Here is a 24,180-nt window from a genome sequence, read left to right as displayed (position 1 = left end):
TTTGCTTAGCTTAGCTTTAAAGCATATATCTGACCAAGGGCAGAGGTTTTGTTTTAATACTTGGGGGGACATTTAGGGGTCCTCTGCCAGGAAATTTTGAGCCTCATGACTTAATTTCCTTCATTCTGGTGATTTTTTTTGCACAAATTTGTGTCTTTTCTGGTTCAATTTATGGTGGAAATTTCTCAAAATTAAAGTCCTCCAATACTTTCATGTTTACATGTGCTGTGAGAGGGGACAAATACACATGTTCTTAATACTGAGAGAGACATGTTCCTTGTGCCCCCACCCCCACCCCCACCCCCATCTATGCCAATGTATCTGACAACATAGCTGCTGAATATTTTATATTTTTATGCTGTTGTTTTTATTTCACTCAGTAATAGCTGTTAATTATCTGGGATATAAAACCTTGACAGTTTTGGGGAGTACATTGCTGGCTCTGTTGTTGTCTCACGTTTGATTGCCTTTAGTGCACTAGAGAGATGCTACAGGAAAAAAAGGCTGAGAAGAGGAAAATCATGTCAGTAAGCTCAACCAAAAAACCCTCACCCTTCACTCTTAATTCCAGCCTCTGCGCTCTGGTTCCTCTGGTCAGGACAAATAATTATAAGCATCATTTATTCCAACACCACTGTGCTATAACGGGAAATCCCGTGTAATTAGAAATAACTGTAACTGTCTTAATCACTTCCACTGAACCATAATGAACTGTACCTCTCATTTGGATTGTTTTTGATGCTTTACTGTAACTGTCTTAATCACTTCCACTGAACCATAATGAACTGTACCTCTCATTTGGATTGTTTTTGATGCTTTGTTTTCCTCTCATGCTGAAAAGCAATAATTGCTCACATCTAGGGCGAGTAAACCTGAACTTTGAGGCTTGTATTCTCATGTCGAGGAGTCCACTTGGCCGGCATCTCTGCTGCTCGTCTGGTCCAAGTAATCCTGCAGCCTAGGTCCAACCTTGGCTCAGGAGAGTGAGCAGGGTGGGGGAGAACACGGGGCGGGAAGCTGCTGGTGAGATGGCAGCTTGGCAGTTGGCTACAGGCTGGTATCCACAACTGGTCCTGGCCAGAGTAAACAGTGCCTGGCAGCCCATCTCCACACATACACCCTCCCCAGACACCCTGCTCCCTCCTTGTGTCACACATTTCGCTGACACTCCAAACAGAAATGGAAAACACACATGAGGAGTCAAAGGGGAGAGAAGTGTACATAGGGCTCTGTTGTTCCCACAGTGAGGGATACATAATGCTTTCCACCTTTTCTTCAGACTCAGCCCTTAAATCCAAAGTGACGCAAAAACACCAGGGAATATTTGTCTGACGCTCCCTGATTAATTGTCACATATCTGGTCAAGCTTGTAGTATAACCTCTCTTCCCTGTCTATGAATACAAAACGGCTCTGCATGTTCGACTGCAAAATTAAAGTAGTGCAATATACACTAGTGAATATTGCATTTGGATGTAATCTGTTGAGGCATACAATTTGATACATTTCACAATTATGTATACATATTGCTATTAATAAATATAATACAAGTTTAAAGCCCTGTACAATAACAGCCAGTACTTGAATAACTTAAAGATAACCAAATTAAGAAGTTAAATACCCTAAGTATTAAACACATATTAAAATAAAACTCATTTAAAAAAATGACGATAATTAAAACTGTGATTTTTGTGCACACCTCAAAGAAAGAAGACATTTGAGGAGAAGATTAAAGCACAACTTTTTCCACATGAAGAAACTTCAGCCTCTCATCCCTCTATCTGTCTGCATCAGACCACAAAGAGTTAGTCCTCCTTCTGAGCCGCTCTCTCTCGCTCTTTCTCTCTCTCTGTAGCGAAACCCCTACATTCCAGGAGAAATCGCAGAATCAACAGGCATGAAATTCATTTCTCACATGGCCGCATCTGCGCCTCCTAATCATAACCTGGACTGACAATTCAATCCCGCACTCCATCGCCTGCTCCCTCCTCCCATTCCGGCTTCCCCCACTCACCCTATGTCTCACCCAAAACTCCCTCACCTCCCACCACCTCCTTCGGCCTCCCTAATTGCATTGCTCCAGCCCCCCACCTCATTAGGCCCAACAAAAAACAATTAACAACGCCAACTATAATTACAGTAATGACCGTAAGGGAGCTAGTGACCTGGTTCCTCGCCACAACTCCATCTAGCTAACCTCTCAGCAGCACACCAACCTTCTGGTCTGTGTGTTGGGGAGCATGGTGCGGTGGGGTTGGGGTACCGGACGTGGTGTCAGGGTGTCTGAACTGACTGACTAATGGCTGGTCAAAGCTGGTGATTAGGCTTCAAGAGGCTGGAGGGGGAGTCCAGTTTGGTCCCCTGGAGAAACGTGTTTTCTGGGCTGTTAAAGCAGGGGGATCAGGGAGGGGGGCACAAATACTTCAGTTCATCATCTGTGTGCCTAGATTTATATGAAAGTGATGAATGTGTAAAGTCAGGTAAATGACTGAATTAGAGTAATGGCTGATTACAGCAATTTACCCTGAGCACTGCCAGGAATATACATTCCAGGCCGCAGCACACGATGCTGGCTAATTCCAGATGCTTGGGCCTGCATATGAGGGAAGGGGTGGGATGGGAGTGGTACAGGTTCTGGTCAATGTGAGCCCTTCACGGTGGCTGAGTGCACAACCAGCCTTAAAACTCTTGGCTTGATGCAGAGCGCCTGAATAGAGCTGTGGGAATAGAAAAAGATGAGCCATGAAAGGAAACTCGTTAGGTGCACCTGCAAAGAACAGAGGAAGGAAATGAAAAATAAAATGAAAATGAATAAAAGTCATTCATTAAGTGATGTTTAATGTACTAAACACCTTTAAGATGCATATCTATAGTCTTTAAATTAATTTAAAGGATAATATTGGCACATTACAAGTAAGGCTGGTTATACCCGATAACTTTAAAAGCTATTGACCAATGTAACCCAGTACCAAGTAGTATTGGAAAATCCCCAGTCCAACAATACCTGCATTTGATCTTTTTTGTATCCAGATAGTAAAAAAAAGACTATTTGTATGGTTTTGCTTGCAGCCAAACACCACAAGCATTTTTGGATTTAATGCAACGTTTGATTGGCCCACTACAGCAGCAGCTAAAACACGTACAGTCTGTGGTGTGGTGAAGTCGAGCACAGTGTATGACAGAGTTGGCAGTTCAGTGTGCCGAGACTCAGCCAAAACATTCTAAGTTATGGCTGCACTACACCTGTGGTGTCTGGTGGCGTTTTACGCAACTGAATGCCCCCACTCACATAATGGCTATTAAATGAAGTAGAAAAAAGTATAAAATGTAGTACTCTATTGGTATTGGTACCACTTTAAGGACATAGGTATTGGTATTGGCACTGGTATTGTAATTTCTAAAATAATACTCAGCCCTAATTACAAGTTGGTTCTTATTGCTGCAGCAGAGTGCAACAGGGTAAGAAACGTGACCAGTTAGACAATCAGATAGGTTGTACAAACTGTTCAAACATAATATTTAAACCACTTTATTTGGAGCTCAAACCAAAAATGAGCGCACTGGAAATGCTAGTAACAATCTTTCATCACACTAATAGACTGTTTGCAGACAAACTATGGTAAGAACGGTAGGTCAGCCAGGACTTGAGACTTCAAAGTAGTGGTGGTAAAACTTATACACTAAATCTTCAAACTGAATAGTAAAAGTCACAGAATGAGAAGATTACTGTCACAAATAAGTGGCTGCTGAGCTATTAACCTCATAAATACTGCTTATATAGGCCTATTTTTGTACTGAACTGAATGAAACAGCTTGAACTAGCAACAGACCAAATGTATGAGTGGTGATGTGTTCACTAACTGTTGAGCTTACTGCAGTGAATCTGAATCGTGATGCCTTCACTTATTATTGTACATGCTGAAGAGCATTGAAATGGTGATGCTGAACTGTATAGTCACTAGGAATTGTTGAACTTAGCTGAACAAAATTATTTGAATCAGCAAAGTGTTTTGTAATTTACGTCTTTACCTCTTTGACCTGCATCTTGACTTGCAATTTGCTTATCGAGACTTGTAATGTGTGCTGTTGTTCATGCTAAGTCAAAGTCTGTTGTACAATACAACACACTATGAGCCTGATTAAAGGCTGCATGGGTCTATTAGTGTGTCTGTGTGTGCACAGGGGGTGTAGTGTAGCTTGCGTCAGTACAGGCCAGGGTGAGGGTGCTCTGGCAGTCTGGCAGCGCAGTGCTCCAGGCCCCTCGTTCCCTGGATTAATGCCGATTGTTTGGGAATGACTCGGAGCTCCAGACCACACAAGGAGAGCGAGGGGGAACGATGACCTGCATGGGGCTGCAGGAGAGGGAAGCAGAGGGGAGTCCGCAGAGAGTTTTTAGCAAGCTCCCTACTACCTCTCGCTGTTTCCTTCATTCCCCTTCCTCCTCCACCGCACACACAAATAGTCTTTCCCTCTTTGTCTATCACTCTCAATCTTACTGTTTCCTTTTTCATTCACCCTTTGAAAACCAATGAGCTGCACTCGTGCCTCTGCTTTCCTGGGGTCAAGATGAAACGCCATTTCCCTGACTACAGCCCCTACCTGCTCTGCTGAGTATGTGTGCATGAATGTGTGTCTGCAAGTGCATGTGAATGTATGTTTGTAGTGTTCTGTGGGAGGTCTAAAGCACAGTGTGGGAGGACGCTTAGGGAGGGATACGAAAAGGACAACAATTCATCAAAAAACACAGATGCTGGCTTCAATTAGCTGAACTCTCACTATGAGCTTTGCTGGTTTTTGGTGAGTCATTAAAGATGGCCAGCATTTTCCAAGCAGTGTACGTTCCTGGCGAAGATTGCTCTGTAAACACAGGGTTGCATCCCAAATATATTTCTTTGCTACATAATCAGTTCAGTCAGCAAGTAAGCTAAACTCTCCCACTTCCTCCAACAACAGAGGAGGATGCTGACAAGGAGCACTCTGCCTGCTCAGCCCTAAAGCTCAAATTGTGTGAAAGAGGAGAGAATAAAACACAAGAGCTGGCAATGACAGGAGACACGAGACTGACAGCTGTGTTTATAGAGCAGGGTGTGGGAGGCTGGAGCCCTGCGGATTCACTCCATCCAGAAAATGGCTCCCATGACCTGCCCAGATGCTCGCTGTGACTCGATAGCGTTCATGTGGGAGCGCCTGATAAATCAAGCAGGAGCTTGATATCAAATGCTTTTTATTCACTGTCTGGAATGACTAAACTCACGGTCTGGGATGGTCGGTTTTGTGTTCTCAAAGGACGGGCCGAGTAGAGTATGTGTGTACGGAGAGCACTGGGTGTGTGTGTAATGATGGTGGTGGAGAGGTAATCTGGGGTTGAGCCACAGATCTTATTTTAACTGTGAGATGAAAAAAAACACAACACAGGAAACTCTCAAGGGTGTGAGACAGTGATGTTTGGGAAGTGGGGTGGGGAGGGGTTTCCAGACAGAGCAGTGTGTAGTGTATGCATGTGTGTGTGTGTGTGTGTGTGTGTGTGTGTGTGTGTGTACCTTGACATGACCCTGTAAAGAGGATGAGACTGGCTGTGTTCACACTGCAACAGAGGAATATGTTTTTGTTCTATAATATGTTGACAAGTAGCAGATATCTGGTGTTTTCTCACTGTGAACAGAAAAAAGCCACCATACTGCTTTTTATTTTTCTTATTTTAGAAACTTTTGACTAAAACCAAAATACATAATGCAAAAGTAAATCCACACCTGAGACATTTGTCAGAATTTTAACACCTGTGATAGCTTGATTGAGGTCTTTTTTGATAGCAAAAATGTTAACTTAAGGAAAAGCAGTGGCATTACTAATCAATTACTAACGTAATGATGGCTCTGTTGTATTTAAGTGTCCTTTTTTTATTCATGTTAAACAACGAACCAGCATGCAAAATGCCAGAAATTGAAGCAGCAAATTGCAACTGAGCCATCATTAATTTTATTATTTACACCTGTGATTTTTCTCCTTTGTCATGTTAAAACCTCTGTGCTACAGGCCTCTTTCACTGTAGACTTTTTGACATTTCATGGCAGGAAAATCACAGATTTGATTAATAAAATTAATTAATAAAGTTGCTTTATGTCTTTAGCATTTTCAGATCTAATGGTACTGAAAGGGTGCCCTCATGCATCTCTACATTTTACTACAAATGCAAAGTCCCTTACTCACCACTGCATTCTTTTTGTTTTGGTGGGTTTGACATCACTGACCACTCGCAGACAACAGCATTGGCATATTTTTATCTTCAAAGCAATACTAGCAAAACTTTCAGCTTCCCTTTTTATACCCTTCTCCATCTTAGCTCTGGTAGTTACCAGTTACATTCCTCCAAGAAGTTGCTTTTGTGATTTGTACGGCTACTTCCTCAGGTGTCTCTTGTTAAAGAGATTTTTTTCGTAATAACTACGCTTACATGCACAAAATATTCCGTTTTTTCCCTAATTCTGAAAATATTCATATATCATATTCAACATTCCTACTAAGCTGTTTACATGGCTGATGAAAATGAATCCTCTACTAATATTTCCTGTTTACATGCAGCCGTGCATACTGGGATTAACATGCCCTAACATGCCATTTATCACATGAAAATATAGAAAAGTGGAATAGCTGGGACCTGTGCCAATTTGCATCTTTGTATCAAAATAGGGTTGTTGTTTTTTTCCCCACCAGTGACAGACTTGTTCGAACCTGCCAACACAACTGCCCTCTTTCATTCTTTTAACCACCTTCTTGCAAAGGTCAGTGTTTCGATATTTGCACACATCCAAAAACCTGGTAGGGGAGACTGTGGTAAGTTGAGCATAGGGGCAAGTTGAGCCACCCCTTATTGCTAGGAAACCGTAAATAAAATTGAGCAAATATTTAGGAGGAAGGCATCATTTCATGGAGTCTGTGAAGGTAAGAACCACATGGGTTAAGTGGTTAGAGATTTATGTCCAAAAAAGCATTTTTCACTCATGAAAGTGAATTTAGTCTATCATAAGTTTCATGGGGATTGTATTTAGACCTAAATAGATAATTTTTCATTTTTTTATACATCAATTGCGGTATCTATTAGCTAGAAAATGAGGTAGTACAGGTACCATGAAAGTGCACCATTTTAGCTGTGGGGGCTAATAAAGTCAATATGGTAGCTATGGGGTAAGTTGAGCAATTTGAACAGGGGTAAGTTGAGCCACCGGCTCACAGAGTTGGTGGCACAGCAAGGAAGTCCCAGCAGTTTGTATTCCCCTGCAACCTGGACAGGTGGAATATTGAGTAAAGGGGCAGGTGGGATATGGATGGAAGGAAGGAGGGGGGTGGATGGAACGAGAGTAAGATGGAGGGAGGATGAAGGAGGACATATAGAGGAAGGATGATGACAGAATGAGAGTTTTGGTTCAGTATGCTCAAATGTGTTAATAAACAAGTTCAAATTATTATAATACCTTAATTTCCACAATTGGCCCTCCTGTTAGCAAGGACACCAAACTAGGATTCATGTCTACAGATTTAGTTTAGTGTTTTCTTTCCAAAAACACAGCTGGTAAAGTTCTCTTCCTAAGCACACTTTAAGGCATTCTTAGGCCTATGTTAAAATGTTTTAAAGTTGTTATATGCAATGATAATTTTAAAAAAGAATGGTATACCTGTTGAATTGTGTATTATAAATAAAAATACGCATGGATTTGAAGAAGCGTCTTATTTAATTCAGTACAGACACGTATAACTGTGGAATATCTTAACCCAGGGAGGGAGGCAGAAAGGGGGAGGAGAGAAGGTGAGGTGGGGGGAAGGGGGGGTAGGAGGGAGGGCGGGGGAGGGAAGGAGGGAGATGGCTCAACTTACCCCACTCCTATGCTCAACTTACCCCAGACACGGGGTAAGTTGTGCCATGAGACCACTTTTTTTGGACATATTATATATTATCAAAACAGTTATGTTCACACTCATTCTGTTTGTTTGTAGGGATGCACAACATCCTGAAATATATGCACATATAGTTAGCAACAAAACTATAATATCCTTGATGTAGTGATCCTGAATATGAAAAGTGGCTCATCTTACCCCGGTCTCCCCTAATATTCAAGTCTTTCATAATATTTAAAAGTAGGTTGTTTCTCCTTCTGACCAGAAATGCTGGCATTTCCCTTGTACATGTCCCTTCTCCAACCTTGCAAACTCTTGGGTAGTTTTGTGTACAAGGCACAGAACTGACCGTAAACAGGCAAGAGGCCATGTGTTGCAAACTACCATAAAAAGCCCATATGAGACACATATTCTGAATGAACTATATGCATCTCTAAGGAATGCCCCTAAACCAAAATAATACTGGCATATCCAATGTCTTAATCAAAAAATCATTACAGTTGGAGAAAGGCCTAGTTTGCAATATACAAACGGATGACGTTTACATGACAAATTGTGAATATTGTCATTTTTGGAATAACAGTGTAATATTACTGTGCATGTAAACATGGTCAGTGGGACTTCCTGATAAAATGAAAGTAAAATAAAATTAAAAGAAATAGTAATCATAGGTGCATTCCATTTCAGTACACCCCTGATACTGAACATACTGCTGGCTCATTTGGAATGATGTGTATGTTATTAATTACACCTGTGCTTTTCTTACTTTGTCAGCTTCTGATTTACTGAAAGGCAAATAATAGAAATAGGTCACATGAAGAGATGTGCCAACTGAGTCAAAACATAAAAACTGTTATCACCAGTTCAGAGAGCCATGGCATATAGCAGGGAGACACCAGAAAATCTAAAAACACAAATGAAACTGCAGAAATGAGATGGCAGTAAAGTCAGTGAGCAGACGTGTGAAAAGTATTGTGTGAGGGCTTAAGTGGGAAAAAGATAAAGGAACCAAACAATACTCATAGAGAGAGTCTCTCTGAGAGGCCTTAGGTTCATGTAGTGACTGGGAGCACTGGGCTCAGGTGCTCCCAATCAGCCCAAGTGGACAACCCGCCTACCAATTACATGTACCTGCAAGATAAGTGCAAACAAGGCACAACCAAATGGAGTAGGGGATCATCACAGCACAATCTTATACATCAAATGTATTTGAAACAATCATGACATGAAAACAGATGTTTTGTTATTGTTGCTCTCCTTGTGTCTTTTCAGCATTACTGTCTTTTCATGTCCCAAAATATTATATGTCATCCTTGAAAACATTAGATATGAGAAGTAATTTGGGATTAAGCATGGAGCCCTTTTGGTGTTCCTGGCAGGAGGTTTGACTGACATTGACACACTGCCTTACTTTCACAGATTCCACCAACTCTCCACAAAACCGCAAGAAAAATTAGCCAGCGACAACACAACACTAAGCTTTCTTCTGCTGCTGGTAGTGATTTTCATCCCACAGCTGTGCAGCAACAAACACCAGCCCCCAGTTTTCTTTTGCCCACATCCCTCTTTTCCCCACTCCTTCCAACTTTCCCTTCCATCCACCTCCCCCCTCATCTTTAGGTGACTCCCCCTGCCTTTTCCCTCGTACACAACCCCAAACACACCCCATCCACCCTATAGACTCTCTCCTCTCAGCTGCCTCTCTCCACTGCAGCTGCCAAGAATAAGACAGGCTGATGTGGGGGCCCCATGGGGAAGGCCCCGCGCTGGTGAAGTAGTGCTTCTCTAGCCTGAGCACTCACTCCGCTGAATTCATCCACTTGGCTCTGTTTATTTAATATTCAGTCAGCTGTGGGGAGTGGGGTTAGCCACAGCTTATAAAACTTAGTCAGCATGACCAAGATATAACCCCCCCTTCTCTAACAACTACACGTGCATGCACACACACACACACACACTCACACGTGCACACATATGTGAACACACTCCCTGTAACATACTAATACACTTTCTCCTGTAGGTTTTACCTGTAGGGCAGAAAGTATGACGGCACAATCTGACACCTCCGTGGTTTATGCCCTGTATGAATACACATAATGTAATGCTTATTAAAAATAATACCAACAGCTTTTGTTTGTACAGCACTTTTAAAAGTAAAGTTATCAAGTGCTTCACAGAAAAAGCATGCAAAATAAGGCAAACTAATTAAATAAACTAAACTAATCAAATGGAACATGGCAGATATGACAGAAAAAGACCACTTTATCCAAAAATACTATTACTATCATAGGTTCAGGACTAAATACAATATATGTAAACTAGTTCTGCACCTTAAGAACTAACAAGAACAAACAGCATCAATAATGCAACACAGTAAGGCTTGAAAATGAACACCATGCATGGTTACTTTGGTGGGAAGAAACTAGCAGGGAAAAAAGTTGTGAATAGTCTTTTCATTTCGTTCTTATGTAAACTATCACACTTTTTCCTCCCGGCACATCAAAGGTGAACTCAGGGATGTAATGAGCTTAACTGTTAGACTGGTATTAGAACGACTGAACAGAAACAAAGCAGGAAGCGAGTGAGAGCAGCACATGAGCTCCAGCGCAACTTCAAGAAGTGAGTTCAGAGGAGCATGAAGTGGACGAATATGGATTTGTGTATGAGAGAGGAGGGGGAGGGGGTCTTAATAATTCTCACAGCAGCCCATTTTCACTCTACCCTGCTGGGAGCAATCCCAGCATGCTCCATCTATGCCTCGACTGGAAGGCTCCATGGCAACCTCTGGGGTCAGGGGTCATGGAGAAAGGTTGCTTTTATCTGCTAATGAGGTCGGTACCTGGGGCTCCGTGTCTCTCCGCCTCTGTCTCTCCTCAACTATGAATGCCTGCCAAGTGACACCAATGCCATCTTCACTCATCTCCACCCTGGCCTTTTTGAGTGTGAGTTGCAGTGCAAGGTTGCCGGGTGGGAGGGGTTACTCGTATTAGGTTGTGCCCTGTGGGCAAGATAACAAACGGCTCCGAAATTGCTGTCCCCCAGTCTGGCTCCTCATTGTGAAATAAGTGTTCACATGCAAATTGACAATCGTCCCACAAGCCCTGTGGATGGTGTTCCCCATACCTTGACTCTAGGAGTTTGATGGATAGCCTATGCGCCAACATGGTTTGTGTAGCGCTGTACTTACTGTTAAAGTGGCCTGTGATTGATGTTATGTTGTTTTGCTTCTTACACACAAATCAGCTGTGCCGAAAGAGTTGTGACAGGACATTTAAACAAACCACATGATTAACACTCACCTTTTTTACATCACTAACAATTTAGAGAAAGCACAGAGTCAGTATATCCTCTGAGTTATGGACTGCTCAAAACAAATAAGTGTTGAATGAGACACAGGGCTTTCCATTGGGTGAGCTGTTAATGCCCCTGGAAAACACACTTCCCTCGCCAATCTACTCGCACTATATCACACAAGGCTCATTGGCCCATGTGCCCCTTCAATGGGGCAAACAGGCACCCTCACCAGCACCCGTCCCTCTCCCACACCCCCTTACTCTCACACACACGCCCCCTGTCATGTTCGCAGGACTGAGAAAGGAGTCCATTAACTCTGATTTAGTGGCAGTGTCATGTGGTCCCCTTTGTGAGGTGGTGACATTCAGTGAATAGGAATCAGAATTTGCTCCCCCTCCTCCTCCATCTTTCGTTCTCTTGGCTCCATGCTCAGTGTATGTGTGGCTCTGGTAGGAGTGTGAGGGGTTCAGAGTTGCGGCTGGGGGGTGGGGTGGGGACGTGAATTGAGAGGGTTTTGCTGCCACATGTCTCTGAGTGGCGGACTCTTTGTGCCTGGGCCAGCCTGTTTGTTTAGCCTTTCCTCAGAGAGCTGCTTCACACATCGGTGCCTCATACAGAGGACTGAAGAGACAAGCTCAAGCTTTGAGAGGTGAGGGGAAAGAATGAGAGGAGGCAAAAAAAAGTGTTTTTGAGATCCTGGTTAAACAGCAGTGCCATCTCCGCCAAATCTAACAGTAGAAATATTTGCTATAAATTAGCAATTTCTTGACGTAGGTGTCTCTGTCTGAACTGGGAAAATAAATCAATGTTATCTTTTAGACTAACATTAGATTAAAGCGTGATTTATACTTCTGCATTGAATCGACACTATACCTTCAGCATAACGCCATGCTGTAGTCTGATGTGCACCCTCCCTGAAATGTTACCACATGTCACTGCAACACAGACCTGTTTATTTTTGTATTTGTTTAATGGTTGTTATTTTTGTAACCTCAAAACAATTTCCCTCAGTGGAAACAAAGCTTTACTTTCTTTTTTCACTGATAACAAACAATAAATTGTGGGGACAATAAAGCCCCCACAATTTAGCATCTTGGCCTCGTATGAGAAGAGAAAAGTCCGCTAGCCGCTGGGCTAATTTATGCAATATCAAATGTCATAGGCGTGCGTTAAAATGTTAGCATGTTGTAACCTATATGTGGGAAAAACGTGTCTACGATAAGACTATTATTTTGTCAGTGAACCTTGTTCCTGGCCCCATACGAGCAGAAGAAAACTCAGCTTACCGCTAGGCTAATTTATGCTAAAATGTCATGCTAATAATGTTAGCATGTTGTGTATGTGGGAAAAACTTCTCTGATATATGACAACTGTTTTGTCTGTAAACCTTGTGAGTTATAATTTCGTGCTTGTATTTAATATTGTTGCTATGAAGCCATGATTTATGTGTGGTTTAGGTGAATCAATCAAACTTTATTGAACTCAGAAACTTAACACAACACCATATAAGAAACCCCACTACCAGCTAACATTTTGGAGTTGTAATTGCAGAGCAACGAAACCGTGCCACTGCACAAGTTTAAATGCTCACAATTATAGGCCAACTGCTTCTGCCACTTGTGCAGGATCCAGAGTAGGCTCTGCATTGAGCCTACACACAACTATAAATCAGCCAAAAGGATTTGTGCAGGATTATGATCACAAACTTTCCAAGCAACCAAAAGCAAGAAATCCAGAGTTCAGACCTGCAGCAGCTTGGTCACAGATGCCTCAGAACATTTGCAAAAATTATTAGTTCATAGGGAGGAACACTGAGAAATCAAACTGTCAGTACCTTTGGTAACACAGAGAAATCATCAACCAAAGATAAAAGCAGGTGATGCAACGGATACTGAGATTTTACAGGCATCATTCCAAAAAGCTAAGAGACACACTGAGCTGAAAGATTTATCATGTAATATTTCAAAGTTGCAGACAGCTATATCTGGGAGAGGTTTGTGAGATTTTAACGTGAGTCCTCAAAAGTAGTGAAACTCAGTTTTTCAAATTTATTTTGCAACTACCTTCTCAGTTCATGGAATGACGGTTGTTAATCAGAGATGTTTCTTCTGAGATATTAGCAATTATATGTGAAAGAATGTGGATGGTATTTTTTTGCATGGAGTTTCAAAGTTGGCTGCGCTGAGCTAAACTGGCCCCACAGCTGTTATCCATTGGTATCACTGGCTGGGTCACATGACCTTTGGAGAATCCATTCCTGACTAACCTCTCCCACCAGCTAGTGATGGGTCACAACAGGATCCTACCTCTGGTCTCAGGCGGGTCGACACGGAAGGTGAGCCGCATCCATGTGATGAGTAGGAAACAGGAGGGCAAAGAGGTCATGCTTAATTATTCTACCCTGCTCTCTTGGAAAACAAAAAAAGAAAATGTTTACACAAACAGGAAACTTAGACTAAACTAATGACTGGAAACCTGTTGAGCCTATTTGTGTGTTTTCTCACTTACATTCACCAACACACACATATACATATACTGGATGAATTAAGATTTAGTATCAGAAGAGAAAACTGATAATAAGGGTTTGAGAAAGATTTGGGAGTTAAGCCTTTTATCTGAATGGTGGAATGTTTCAACCCAAACTAAAAGCCCATTAATGTTGTTGAGTTTGGGCTTCCCTCCAGCAATGTTAGATCAACCATAATAACTTGCGAGTTTATGGACCTTTGCTCCCCAAATGTCTACCATGTTGCTAATTGCGTACATCTGTGGCTGGTGTTTTGATGTTTTGTCTCAACGTGCAGCCGTCCGTTCCAACAGCCTCTGGTTAAAAGTGGCACGGCCCTTCGTTATCTGTGTCCAGACCCTTAAATAGAAGCTATGCATGGGGCTTGTGATTCACCAGTAATCACAGGAGTTTGCTTTTTGAACAAATCACAGACCAGCGCATTTAAGTTTTGACTATAATGAAAATAAAGACATATATGCATCCAGCCATTCAGTAGTTTTATAAGGACTATAGTGCCAGCACAAAGGTTTGACACAAACATGTTTAACAATGGAAAATGGAGGGGGGAAAGCTAAACAACAATCATTAAAACAAACACAAATCTTAGTTGTAAGGTATCTGAACTTGTACAATTAGGACCCATAATATGTCGTAGAAATATTTCTTTCTTTCTTTATTCACCACTTGGTGCTTCTTGCTTATATCAAAGCCCCACAAAATCATTAAGTGACTTAACAGAATCTAAATATAAATGTAGACAAGAAGCCAGTTAACATGTTAACATGAGCCAGTATTTCACTTTATTCTTTTATTTATTGTTATCGTATCCAACTGGGCTGCTACACTACACAAAATCTCCATCTTAACAGGTCATTTTTATTCATTATTGAATCCTAAAAACCAACAGCACCTGCCAGTGGGTAAGATTACCGTATTCCAAGTTACAGTTTCTAATACAAACCAACTTAATTTGTCTATTTACAAAAAAATAAATGTCAGTATGTAAACATACTAGAGAATATTTTAACCCTCCGGTCCTCCTTGGACAAAAAACATCCCGAAGGGGACAGGTGTGATTTTTTTATAAAGGGGGACCGGAGGGTTAAACAAATTAGAAAGATGCTATGAATTGGAAATAATCTCACTCCTTGAAAAGATTTTTTTACTTTTTTTTTTATGAAAATAGAATTTTTTTTTCTTGATGGGACTGGAGCCATTCTCAGTCTGGGAAATGTTACTGCCATTAAGTTAAAAAGCTAACAGGAACCCTACACGCACACACAGACACACACACATAAACACACACTCCTGTGTAAAGAATCAGCCTGCTTAGTTGTTCTTGTCTTTATTTGGTGGCACTGTGTATGCTCCTTCTGTTTGATGCTTATTTGTCCACATACTAACTTCCTTCTCAACATTTTGATGAATCAAATTTTGCACATCGCGCAAAATCCCCAGTGGGAGTTTAAAGTGGTTTATTTATCTGTGCTCTCATGAAAGTTTTGTGACAACCTCTGGAGTTTGTTTATATCAGATAGCAAGAGTCCACACTACTGCATGGTGTCTTGCAGTGCCATCAGAGGAAGGATCAGCACAAATGTGTGCTATGTGTACACCAGTGAAACCCGATCTTGAGTAATTGTCTGGATAAGGCAAGGGATTGACCTCTGCCATGAACCATATTTTCTAAAACAACACACACTTGAGCTAGCTTTGAAATAGCCTCTCCTCTAGGACTGGAGTGGCCTGTGAGGAAGCTAGTCATCAACTTTTTAGTGTAACTAAACAAAGCCTGTGGTAATTTCATTAGCTCTCTCTTATATTCTCAGTGAGCAGATAACTGGTGCCCTCTGCTCTCCCAAACATCCCTCTGCTGGCTGTGACATCACATGCCAGCAATGTGAGGCATGAATTCATCTGGACAGAACAGGGACGTTCTCCACCAGCGCATAAAGCACAGCTTGCTTTGTATTTGTAGCACTGTTTTTCATTTACATTTTTTAGAATCAACTCCCCCTTCTAGTCGTTTATTAAAGCACTTAGTAAATCAATTCTAAAACTGTTGTTGTCATTTGACTGCTGGACCTCAAAGCAAATGTGGTCATTGTTATTGTAAGCGAGCATCCAAGACCGTTATGTTCTGTGTATTCATGACTGATTCGTGGAAAATGTTACATATTCATGTGGCATGTCAAACATTTTTTTTATTCAAAGCTCTTGTCACTAACTTCAAATACCAAACACCCAACATCTCTCCTCCCATAGTCTTTATGTCCCTCTGTCCATCCAGACATGGTGTGTTTGTGTCTTTGATGTTGTGACAGCTCGTATCCTGCAGCGTTCAGCTTGCATTCCTTTCATCCCAGATCCCCCATAGGTCTGCCCCACCTCTCCCAGTCACTGCCCCAGTATGAGGGAATAGGACAGATGCAGGATCTGGCAGATGGTAGGCAAGTTCATGGTCAAATTACATCAATGCCGTGCATACTGTACAGACTCCCTACAATTAGTGCTAAACGGCAGCGATTAATGTATCAGTTCTCATCAGAAATCCTGTTTGGTCCGGCCAGAAAAGTTGGGAACCTGGTGGAGAAAAGTATGCTGACTTGTATGCCATCAGTGTCAAAGCTGCAGGGTAATTGAATTTGGATCAAAGACATTCATGTCTTTCAAAAAGGTCTAGAGGGCTGCTCAGTTTTTAGTAATAACAGAAACGCTTCCGGCGTTGACCTCCACTGCCCCCTTCTACCTTCCTCTCCTCCCTCCCCCCTCTGCCCTCAACCTGAAATCCCTGCTTTGAAGGGCTAAAGTCATCGTGGCCACTCAGTCTGACAGAGAGAGGCAGAACAGAAATAGTTTTGGAAAAGAGAAATGTCTGGGATTTCTTAACCAGTAACCTATTCCTCATTCATATTAGAAGAACATACTTCTTAAAATCATAGATAGATCTAAAAAATTTTTTTTTTATACTTTGACAGCACTGATTAAAAGAGTTGTAACATACAGTGGATAAGGCTTCCAAAGAAGTGCATCATGAAATCCAATACGACATTATTTTCTTCAAGTGCAAAAAGGATGGTTAATGAAATTAATCGGTAACTGAAATTAAGTTACACCTGATATATATGTTTGAATATCATTCATCAGACACATTATGAGATTCTTCAGACACAAGTTGTGGCAGACTGCTCTGATCATAAAGAAACACATTTATGGGCCATATGTTTGAGAAGCCTTTCCAGCACTTTCCTCCTATAAAGTTGATTGAACGGAAATTTTCTGGGCAATGGTCCCTCATTGCAGGCAGAGATATGAGATGACTCTACGGTATAGTGTGGTTTGATATCATAATAAAGCATGTTGAATAGGTAATGCGAGTCATCAGTTTGTTTGTATTAATAACTGATGACAGTCTGCCCCCTTGTGTTTGAAATATTAATTATTATTATATATGAATGAAAATGCTGTTATTGCATGCTCTGATTTACCACAGTCTTTGAAATGAAAAAATAAAGAAAAATACAAAAGGTGTTTTTTTTTTTTTACAAAAACTGAAAACTGAATAAAGCCACACAGAAAGCAACAAATAATCAATTTTTAAGGTAACCTGCAAATGATCAACATTTGAAATTATTCTCCCTTGTTAATTGAAACCTCTCTAGTTCAATAAAAGTTTGATAAAAGTCACTTCCTCCTTGCAGATTTCCGCAGGCGTCCGATAGTGGAGGTGAACTGAAGAGCTGACCTCTCACATAGTGAGCGAGGATTGTCTATTTCTGTGTCTGTGTCTGCATCCATTGAGGAGACAGACGTGGATGCAGAGGTCGAGTTATTGTGCTCAACATCACTTGTGCATTCGCTGTCAAGATGTAGGGAAGTCTGTGGAGAAGCTGAGCGGGAATGAGCCCCGTTAGCATGAGCGAGGGGCCCTGCATGTCCTCGCTGATTCCCCTTTTCAAGTCCCTCCAGGTGGGCCTGGAACGTAGAGGTCTGTTGCTCCAGGGGGAGGAAACTCTCCTGCACCTTGTCAAACTGCAAAGAGAGAGGAGTTTTTAGTCCTGGTTGGTTTCTTAACTTTTGAACAATGTTTGAGTTTAGTGTACCTGCTCAATATTGGACTGAAGCAACAGCTCTGGCCAGACTGATTCACTGCTGCTGCTCACACTGTTGCTTATATGAGTGTGACTCCAGGTTAACTCCTGTGGGACAGGGCAGACAGAATTTCTGAGTTAAGATGTCAGAAAATATCAGAACTGGAGTTTTGTTGCATGAGGAGAACTTAACCTGCAGTAGTTGTGTGCTGTCCTTCAGATAAGCCTCGCAGCACTGGAGTCTGTTCCTGTAGTGCCCCAACACGGCAAACAAATTCTTTGCCAAAGACATAAGAGTATCACAACAACACTCAAAGGCATGGACAAGGACACTGTTAATGATTCATGGTTCTTTAAAGAAACTAAAACTAAATAGACAGCAACTGTTATTATTACAGGCAAAGTTTATCTCTGGAAAAACTAGACCTTCACATCAGCTTACCTCTGCATCTGTTTGGGCCGAGGCCAGGTCTGTGTGGTCTTGGCCCCCCTCTTTGGTGAGTGTGACCCCAGTATGCAGCTCCTCCAACTGAGCCCAGAGGCCTTCTAGGCCCACCATCATGTCCTTCACACTGGCTTCAAAATCCCCCTGCACCTGGATGAGTCTACACAGTGTCGTCATCCTATCAGAAAGAAGTGTGTGATGTTAATCCAACTGAACAACGTTTCCAAGAAAGCAGATGGCATGAAAACAAGATGTTGAACTTCACCTCTGCTGCAGGTAGGTGCGGATGAGCTTCACTTTGTTTATCAGTATAGAGTCTTGGTCCACCTCCTCCAGTGTCGCCTCGGACCCAAAATCAGCCTTCTCAAGTGAGTGAGACACTGACTACAGAGAAAAAGAGTTGGTTTTGTTTGGTAGAGTTTCATTAAACTACCTCTGCCAAATGTATGCATCACATGGCTGTGCAGCACTTAAGAAAAATACATCCATCAAAATCATGTAAGTTTATTTGAGCATAATGCTGTTGTAGAAAAACTTTGAGATGGAGACAGTGTGCAGGAATCTACTTGTTGTATTTTATATCCATTCTCTACTGACGTACTCTGTTCTACACATGCAGCTGTCCAAATACATATTTTCATATAGTTTACAAATTTCAAAACACACACAAACAATATTCTGCGATTGAGATTTAAAAAAAAAAAAAAAATTTGGAACATTCTAAAAAGAAAAGATGGAAACCAAAAAAATAAAATGATTCAGCCCAAAACAGGACAGTTAAAAAATACATGGCCTTGAAACAGAAACCTTAGAGGGAGGAATATGATTCAAGTAAGAAAAAGTTTATAGCCTCACTAGTGGTCTTTTGATGCTATAATGCTCGAGGTAAAAAAAAAAAAAAAAAAAGTTTAGCCTGAGGCTGGTGCCAGAGGGAAGGACGGTGTTCTTTAAGTGCAACACACACCGCCGCCGGCGCGGCGCTGTGGCCGTCAAGGGCCGCCCCCCAACACACACTGGCAGCGGCGCGCAGCGGCACCGTCAACATGTATTTCCCACCCCAGCCGCTAGGTGGCTGTACCTACACTAGTTGCCAACGGTTGCCAACTGCTAGTAACAGAAGAAGAAGAGGAAAAACTTTGAGGCAACAACAACTTGAATTTCACGGGTGAATTTCTTATCAAAGTCGTCTTATTAAAATTTGAAACAACCGGAGTTGATCCTACGAGACGAGACGTACATAAAAGGCTTTTCTCGTAGCGCCGCCATGAGCGCCGGCCGCGCTGGAAATAGAGCAGTGAGCTGAAGCAGAGCGGCGCGGCGCGTCGGCCGGTGCCAGTGTGGGTTGGTTCATAACAATAATGGAGGCGGGCGTTTTGACGCGCGGCGTACGGCGGCGGTGTGTGTTGCACTTAACCCAGCATGTCAGCACATTTGTAAGCATTAAGCTCACAAAATACAGCTGATTTTGGTCTTTATTTTTTAGATGATTTGCCATAAACTACAATTTTGTACCATTAGAAATGTTGACAAACAGGTCAAATACCAACAGGCTACCAGAGCAACTGAAACTGTTATCATAGAGTCACGTTCTTAGTAGGCTTAAGCGCTAAAACGTAAACAGGGAATACAGAAGGAGACAAAACATTACAATTTCTCTCCTCTACCAATATGGATGATTCAGAGTGCAGACGACAGCAGCAGTGTGTGTTACCCTGGGCTAGAATACCTGTGTTTGCTCTAATATCACCAACAAAGACTTTATGCTGATCTACATGCACAGAGCGAGTGAAAACACAGGAGATGACAGGTATTGCCTGAGGCAGTGTGTGTGTGTGTGTGTGTGTGTGTGTGTGTGTGTGTGTGTGTGTGTGTGTGTGTGTGTGTGTGTGTGTAAAAAAGAGAGCGGGCATTTTGCTTCTTCAAGGTGGTTTTCTCCCTCCTACCTCCAGCCTGGAGAGGAGAGCCTTTATGTGGGGCACGCTGGGGTCTGGCAGGGGCTCCTGAAGCACACACAGCAGCAGGCTGTCGGCCAGGGCAAGGGCCAGATGACCGCAGTGGCCCAGGCCTCTAGGCTGGGACATCCTGGAGAAATGATGAGAGCACAGTGAGCATGTGTATGTATTTGTTTTAAAAGATTATGATTTTTGATTCTGGTCCATAAATGGCAAAGTGTGTTCATCCCTCACAACTACAGATGTACTGGTATATCATAAAATAGTAAAATAAAAACATTTAATAGCATGAATATCCCTGTTTGTCTTTGGTAGTTATTGTCTCAATCTGCTGTCAAAAATGCCAAAATTAAATATCAAATAATGAAGAACTGGCTGTAAAATCAAATCTCACCATAAATTGCTGTTACTCCTGTTTGCAGTTACAACCTCCTGCTGTATCCTCATTGGAGACTCCCCCTTGAATTGAAGCAAACTTACTGAATAAACATAACACGATTAAATCCACGGACGGGGTCAGGAGGGATTCACTCTATGCGGCTGCACTCACCTGATTCTGCCCTGGCTGCAGGCGGCACTTCAGGGCATGAACACAACCTCCCAGAATCATCCACAGCAAACACACCAACAGGAGCCTCCAGCACACATCCACCAGTAACAGAGAGGGGTGCAGCGGCGCCTCCACCTGGCAGACAGACCACACAACACCTACTGGAAGGAAACTGTACCAGCCTCTCCAGGGTTGTAGTGTCCTCAGAGTCTGTGACCAAGAAGTTTGCTGTGGCTCAAGAACAGCGGGTGTTTGGTTTGAACTGCAGTTGTAATGGGGCAAATCAAAAAAACAGTTGCAACTCAACTTGGATTTTAACACCAATGACTCATGACTTCAGCCTTTTGAAAATACTCAGCCTTTTGAAAATACTCAAGTCCTTCCCCCAAGCTCAAACATTTAAAAGTAGTACAGTGTTAAAAAAGCTGCCATGAATCAGTTAATTTACCTCAATTTCCTGAATTAACCAACGTCGAACACTATTCATTCCAAGCATGTTAACACTAAATTCCCCCGATCTACTTTGTGTGAACCAATCCGACATTATCCAATCGAGTTGCAGGAGGGAAACAGGAAGAACTAATCTTAGATTACAGAAGGCCAGTTGGAAAAATGTCAATTTTGTTCATGTACAAACACTATGTGCTGCATAACAAAAAAACAAATTGCAGTATGCAAACAAATGTGCAGGTCAAAAATGACAGAGACACAACAACGTTTAGCAGACATGTTTTAACAAATAAATACACATTTTAAGAAGCAATCATGATTTTGCAAATGTATTATTACTTTATTGTTAAAATAGCATTACATTTGGTGAAGAGGGCATTATCCCAGGTAGCCACTGGTCTCAAACCATTTGCAGCCGAGTGCTGGCTGACTCAGCTGTGTTCCGGATTCATGGTGCCAAATGTGAGCCAGCTTTGGCCTGTTTACTTTCACTAAGTCTGGCCTAGATTTAGCTGACAGACATGGGCCTTTTCTGGCTGAGACACAACAGTTGGATGAAACAACGGCCAGCACGAAAACATGTTCTGGCCCATTGATGGTTGCTAAATCTGGGCCTGATTGGGTGTTGTAGACATTGCGGCTGAGACAAAGCTGCCAGAACTGGGCCAGTTTATTGGCCTGATTCTGGGGCGTCATTTATCCTGAAGTCTCAGCCAAGTCCGGTAAACGGACGTGGACCAACCTATTTTTTCCTGCATGCCGAGTTTGGAGCAATGCTGGGAAGGTCATTTTGGCCACCTGGGATGACTTGTTTAGGACTTCAAAACTCAAAGTTTAGGACTTGGGACTTGGTTTGGGACTAGAGTGCAAAGTCTTGAGACTTTCTTGTGACTTGCAACACAATGACTTGGTCTCACCCCTATTAAATTCAATGTTTAAATATATATATATCATATTGGTCCTCATATTGGTTTACTACACTTAGGTCTACATAACTCTCAAATTGACTGAAATCTAAGATGGTACGTTTTCATATCAACACGAGATAAGATGAAAGGTACAGATTTCCTCTGGTTCACTTTTCATACAATTTGGCAAATTTTGGGATCCAAACTGTAATTCAAAGTAAAGTTTTGAAGTTTTCATGAATGCTTTGCTTCACCACATGCATTTCCTTATAATAGATTAGCTGTTGCATCCAGGAGAGTCACAGAGGTTCCCTCAACCAGCACTATACTGTAAAAGTAATAGCCACTTCAGGAATTTTAGCTCATGTCTGGTAAGCAGTTAGATGTAGAACTCAGAGGTGTAACATGTTGACAGCTATCTACCTAATGGAGCAGAAAAACATTTGCTGTCAACGTCTGGGCAGAAAAATGTTATAGGACCATCATTTTTTACAGACTTTTCCTCCCTGTAGCAGCAGATAATCAGAGACCTGCCACTCAAACACTGATTCAAATGAGAGGCCAGTTGTTGAATGACACACAGCTCTACCTACCTCTGTTGTTTTCGACTCCTCTCAGCAGGTTGTCCCTCCTCGCCCTCGTGTACTTCCTCCATCCATTTACAGCCCAGGGCCCAGCCCGCTCTTTCTCCCTGTCCTGTTCCCCTTTGACCCTTGGGATGGGTAACTGTCAACAGAGGCATGAGAGCAGCACCGCCACAGACATGCTGGTTAAAACTGCACCAGTGAAATTAGTTCAGCACCCTACACCTGCCCCATATATGATTAGTTCTGCGACACGACAAGCTCGTTCAACTGGTTCTACGGGAAGATTTGTTTTATCTAGGTAGTGGCTTTTTCCTTTTCCCACCTCCCATCAAAGAAGGAATGTGTTAAACACACTGATCACAATTGTGTGAAGGACAAGCCCAGCTCCGCCCAGGTACACCTGGAGCTCACAAGAACCTTTTCAACAGTCACTCACTAACACAGAGCTATTATTAGATCACATGTGAACAATGTTGGGATCTGAATAGCATTAAATTCCTCACAAGAATGACGTTTACAAATGGAAGAGAGCCCATCATAAGTAATCAACACTCATAAATAATTGAGGCTGACACTGTCTGTTTCTAATGTTCAGTTTTAAGACGCTGTAAAATAGGGATTATCAACTTGCTTTGCCAGAGAGCCACTTTTTCAAAATGACAGGAGTCCAGGGACCAGTTCCAAGGGACTTTTTGGCACATTCTTTTTAAAGACAAGCTCTTTTTTGATGCATTTAGTGCACTCTGACACCTTTTCTACCTACAAAATAGAGGAAAAAAATCCCAGTGAGTCCATTTACTTTCATTTTGAATTAGAAAATGTTTGTCAGGCCAACTGGCTAAGTTCTGCCTGTGGGATGAGAGTCAAGTCTCACTGCTGTAGAACTTGTTTTTGGTTTCTAAAACCATGCTGCCATCTAGCAGTGACAGTGAGAATAACAGGGAGACACATCAAGCCTCAATTAGCCTAAATTAACCCCAAGAGACACAATGAAATTGTTATGGCTTCACTTGATCCCAAGTTAAACACATTAGTCATGAAGTGGACAGAAAACACAATGTGCAGATATAAAATAATTTAATTTCTCAACACATGGACAAAAGGACAAAATCATTTCTTTACATGATCAAACTCTTGTAATATTCCTGCAATACTGAACATTGTACATGTCTATTATATAGACCAATATAAATAACGGACACATAACAACATTTTACAATTGCCTTAACTCAGTGTATTAGCCTTTTTGTTGTCATCATGGCGAACTTGTAGTACAAGTACATGACAAAGAGTACTTTGACATGAAAAACATAAGCTCCAGCAACAGACATGGCTTGCTCATGAACAATTCAGCAGGACAGGTGAACGTGATTGAGCTATTCCCTCTGAGTTACATCCTCCTTTCTCACTTTACTGTGAAGGAAATATAAGATGTGCTGAGTGATGATACCCCTTTTTGGTTTTTACTACAAGATACTCTGCTACCCTTTAAGTACCAACCCCAAA

General features: G+C 41.9%; 1 protein-coding gene and 1 long non-coding RNA gene across 2 annotated transcripts; one reads left to right on the top strand and one right to left on the bottom strand.

Annotated features, from left to right (window-relative positions):
• Positions 1-16,634: 16,634 nt before the first annotated feature.
• On the bottom strand, positions 16,635-23,195 carry LOC117259465 (uncharacterized). Its single transcript, XM_033630806.2, has 9 exons — positions 22,681-23,195; positions 20,730-20,991; positions 20,574-20,638; positions 20,171-20,309; positions 18,493-18,611; positions 18,225-18,405; positions 17,976-18,059; positions 17,795-17,890; positions 16,635-17,723 (listed from the first exon to the last, which is right to left on the bottom strand). Exons 1-9 carry the CDS (start codon positions 22,827-22,829, stop codon positions 17,376-17,378), a joined length of 1,443 nt encoding a protein of 480 aa, XP_033486697.1. The 5' UTR covers positions 22,830-23,195; the 3' UTR covers positions 16,635-17,375.
• On the top strand, positions 18,631-20,785 carry LOC117259466 (uncharacterized). The gene is made up of 3 exons (XR_004501836.2): positions 18,631-20,034; positions 20,177-20,341; positions 20,602-20,785. It is a non-coding gene; the product is annotated as an uncharacterized LOC117259466 (long non-coding RNA).
• Positions 23,196-24,180: the final 985 nt, after the last annotated feature.

This window comes from Epinephelus lanceolatus, chromosome 4 (genome assembly GCF_041903045.1).
Source record: "Epinephelus lanceolatus isolate andai-2023 chromosome 4, ASM4190304v1, whole genome shotgun sequence".
NCBI lineage: Eukaryota > Metazoa > Chordata > Actinopteri > Perciformes > Serranidae > Epinephelus > Epinephelus lanceolatus.
This window is presented reverse-complemented; position numbering and strand designations above follow the sequence as displayed.

Bases quoted from the DNA above. Each gene is read 5' to 3' on its own strand.
- LOC117259465 (XM_033630806.2), bottom strand. From the start codon at position 22,829: ATGCCTCTGTTGACAGTTACCCATCCCAAGGGTCAAAGGGGAACAGGA. The intron at 20,310-20,573 runs GTGAGATTTGAT...TCATTTCTCCAG, and splicing joins AGGAGTAACAGCAATTTATG to GATGTCCCAGCCTAGAGGCC. The intron at 17,891-17,975 runs GTTAAGTTCTCC...CCTGTCCCACAG, and splicing joins ACAGCACACAACTACTGCAG to GAGTTAACCTGGAGTCACAC.